The 1,092-nt window shown below is 53.9% G+C and overlaps 1 protein-coding gene across 1 annotated transcript in view; it reads right to left on the bottom strand.

The window, feature by feature from the left end:
- Positions 1-15: 15 nt before the first annotated feature.
- The window catches only part of EMH_0093080 (uncharacterized protein), a gene marked incomplete at both ends in the record, with an annotated part of 1,989 nt that continues 912 nt past the window's right edge, over positions 16-1,092 (bottom strand). Inside the window, 3 exons of the mRNA XM_013501947.1 lie at positions 16-53; positions 182-231; positions 453-1,092. Coding sequence (XP_013357401.1) covers positions 16-53; positions 182-231; positions 453-1,092 — 728 coding nt within the window. The remainder of the gene's footprint in view (positions 54-181; positions 232-452) is intronic.

Raw genomic sequence — 1,092 nt, 5'->3', positions numbered from 1 at the left:
GTCACAGGGTTCTGATCAAGCACCTGTGCCGTCGCCGATGTCTGCGTTTTCACCTGCGCGCAGGCAGAATGTCAGCGTCTCTTGGCTTAGAGGGAGAATACTGCAGCCGTACAAACCCACTCAACGAGAATGGCAGCGCTCTCCACTGCTAGTACACCCCATCAGGCAGAGTCTTGCTCACCGGAATCTGTGCGGAATTCGTCAATCACCGCTCCGTTTGTTGTATCCACCCTGCACAGAAGAAGTTGCAACGAATATTCCGAATGAGTGCAACTCGTAGTGCCGGCGTGGCTAAGTACAAACTGTGCAGAGCCTGCAGGGCTCAAGCAGGTGTTGTTTGCAGGCAAACTCAGGCAGTTTTCTGCAGAATACACACAAGTCGCCAGTCGGGTCTAGCATTTCGTTGATCAACCACGAGCTGTCGTCTGCAGCCCCAGAAGATATTTCCTCACATGAGAGTGCGGGCGCCTTCTTTTTGGTCGATCATAAGAAACACCGCACGGCTAGGAAATGCATCCATCAAGGGGTTAGGCTGGGGCTGAGAAGCATCTGCAGCTGCGATACGAAGCAACTCTTCAGCCTCTGTATCGGAGTCCGAGCTTTCAGAAGAACTGAGCTCAGACCCTCCGTCTTCCACCAACGGCGGCTCCAGCTCTACTACATTCTTCTCAGTCACCTTCTCCCCACTTGAATCAGCAGAAGTGTTACTAGCACTCAGGGGGTCCCCGCTTTTTCCCTTTTGACGCCCGCTGGAGACGCCACCGCCACTACCGGCAGGAGTTGAAGCGATTGAGGAACCAAGAGCAGCGTCTTCTGTGTGATTTTCCAAAGCCAAACTTCCATCTGAAGAGTTTGTGTCCTTGTTGCGCGGCGTCCCTTCAGCAGACAAATTCTTCTGGGGGTTGTCGTTGGTGTGAGGACTCGGAGTAGCGCCTGCTCGATCAGTTGACTTTTCTTCCTTTTCAGCTGCGGCTGCATTGCTTGTTTCCGTGGGAGGCTCAACCTCCTGTGGGTTCATGCTGGAGTTGTTGTCAGAAGTCGCGGACGTATTCGCATCCTGCTCAGAAGCCTGTGCAGGCTGCGTCGCTTCCG

This window comes from Eimeria mitis, genomic scaffold, assembly GCF_000499745.2.
Source record: "Eimeria mitis Houghton genomic scaffold, Emh_scaff7903, whole genome shotgun sequence".
NCBI lineage: Eukaryota > Apicomplexa > Conoidasida > Eucoccidiorida > Eimeriidae > Eimeria > Eimeria mitis.
This window is presented reverse-complemented; position numbering and strand designations above follow the sequence as displayed.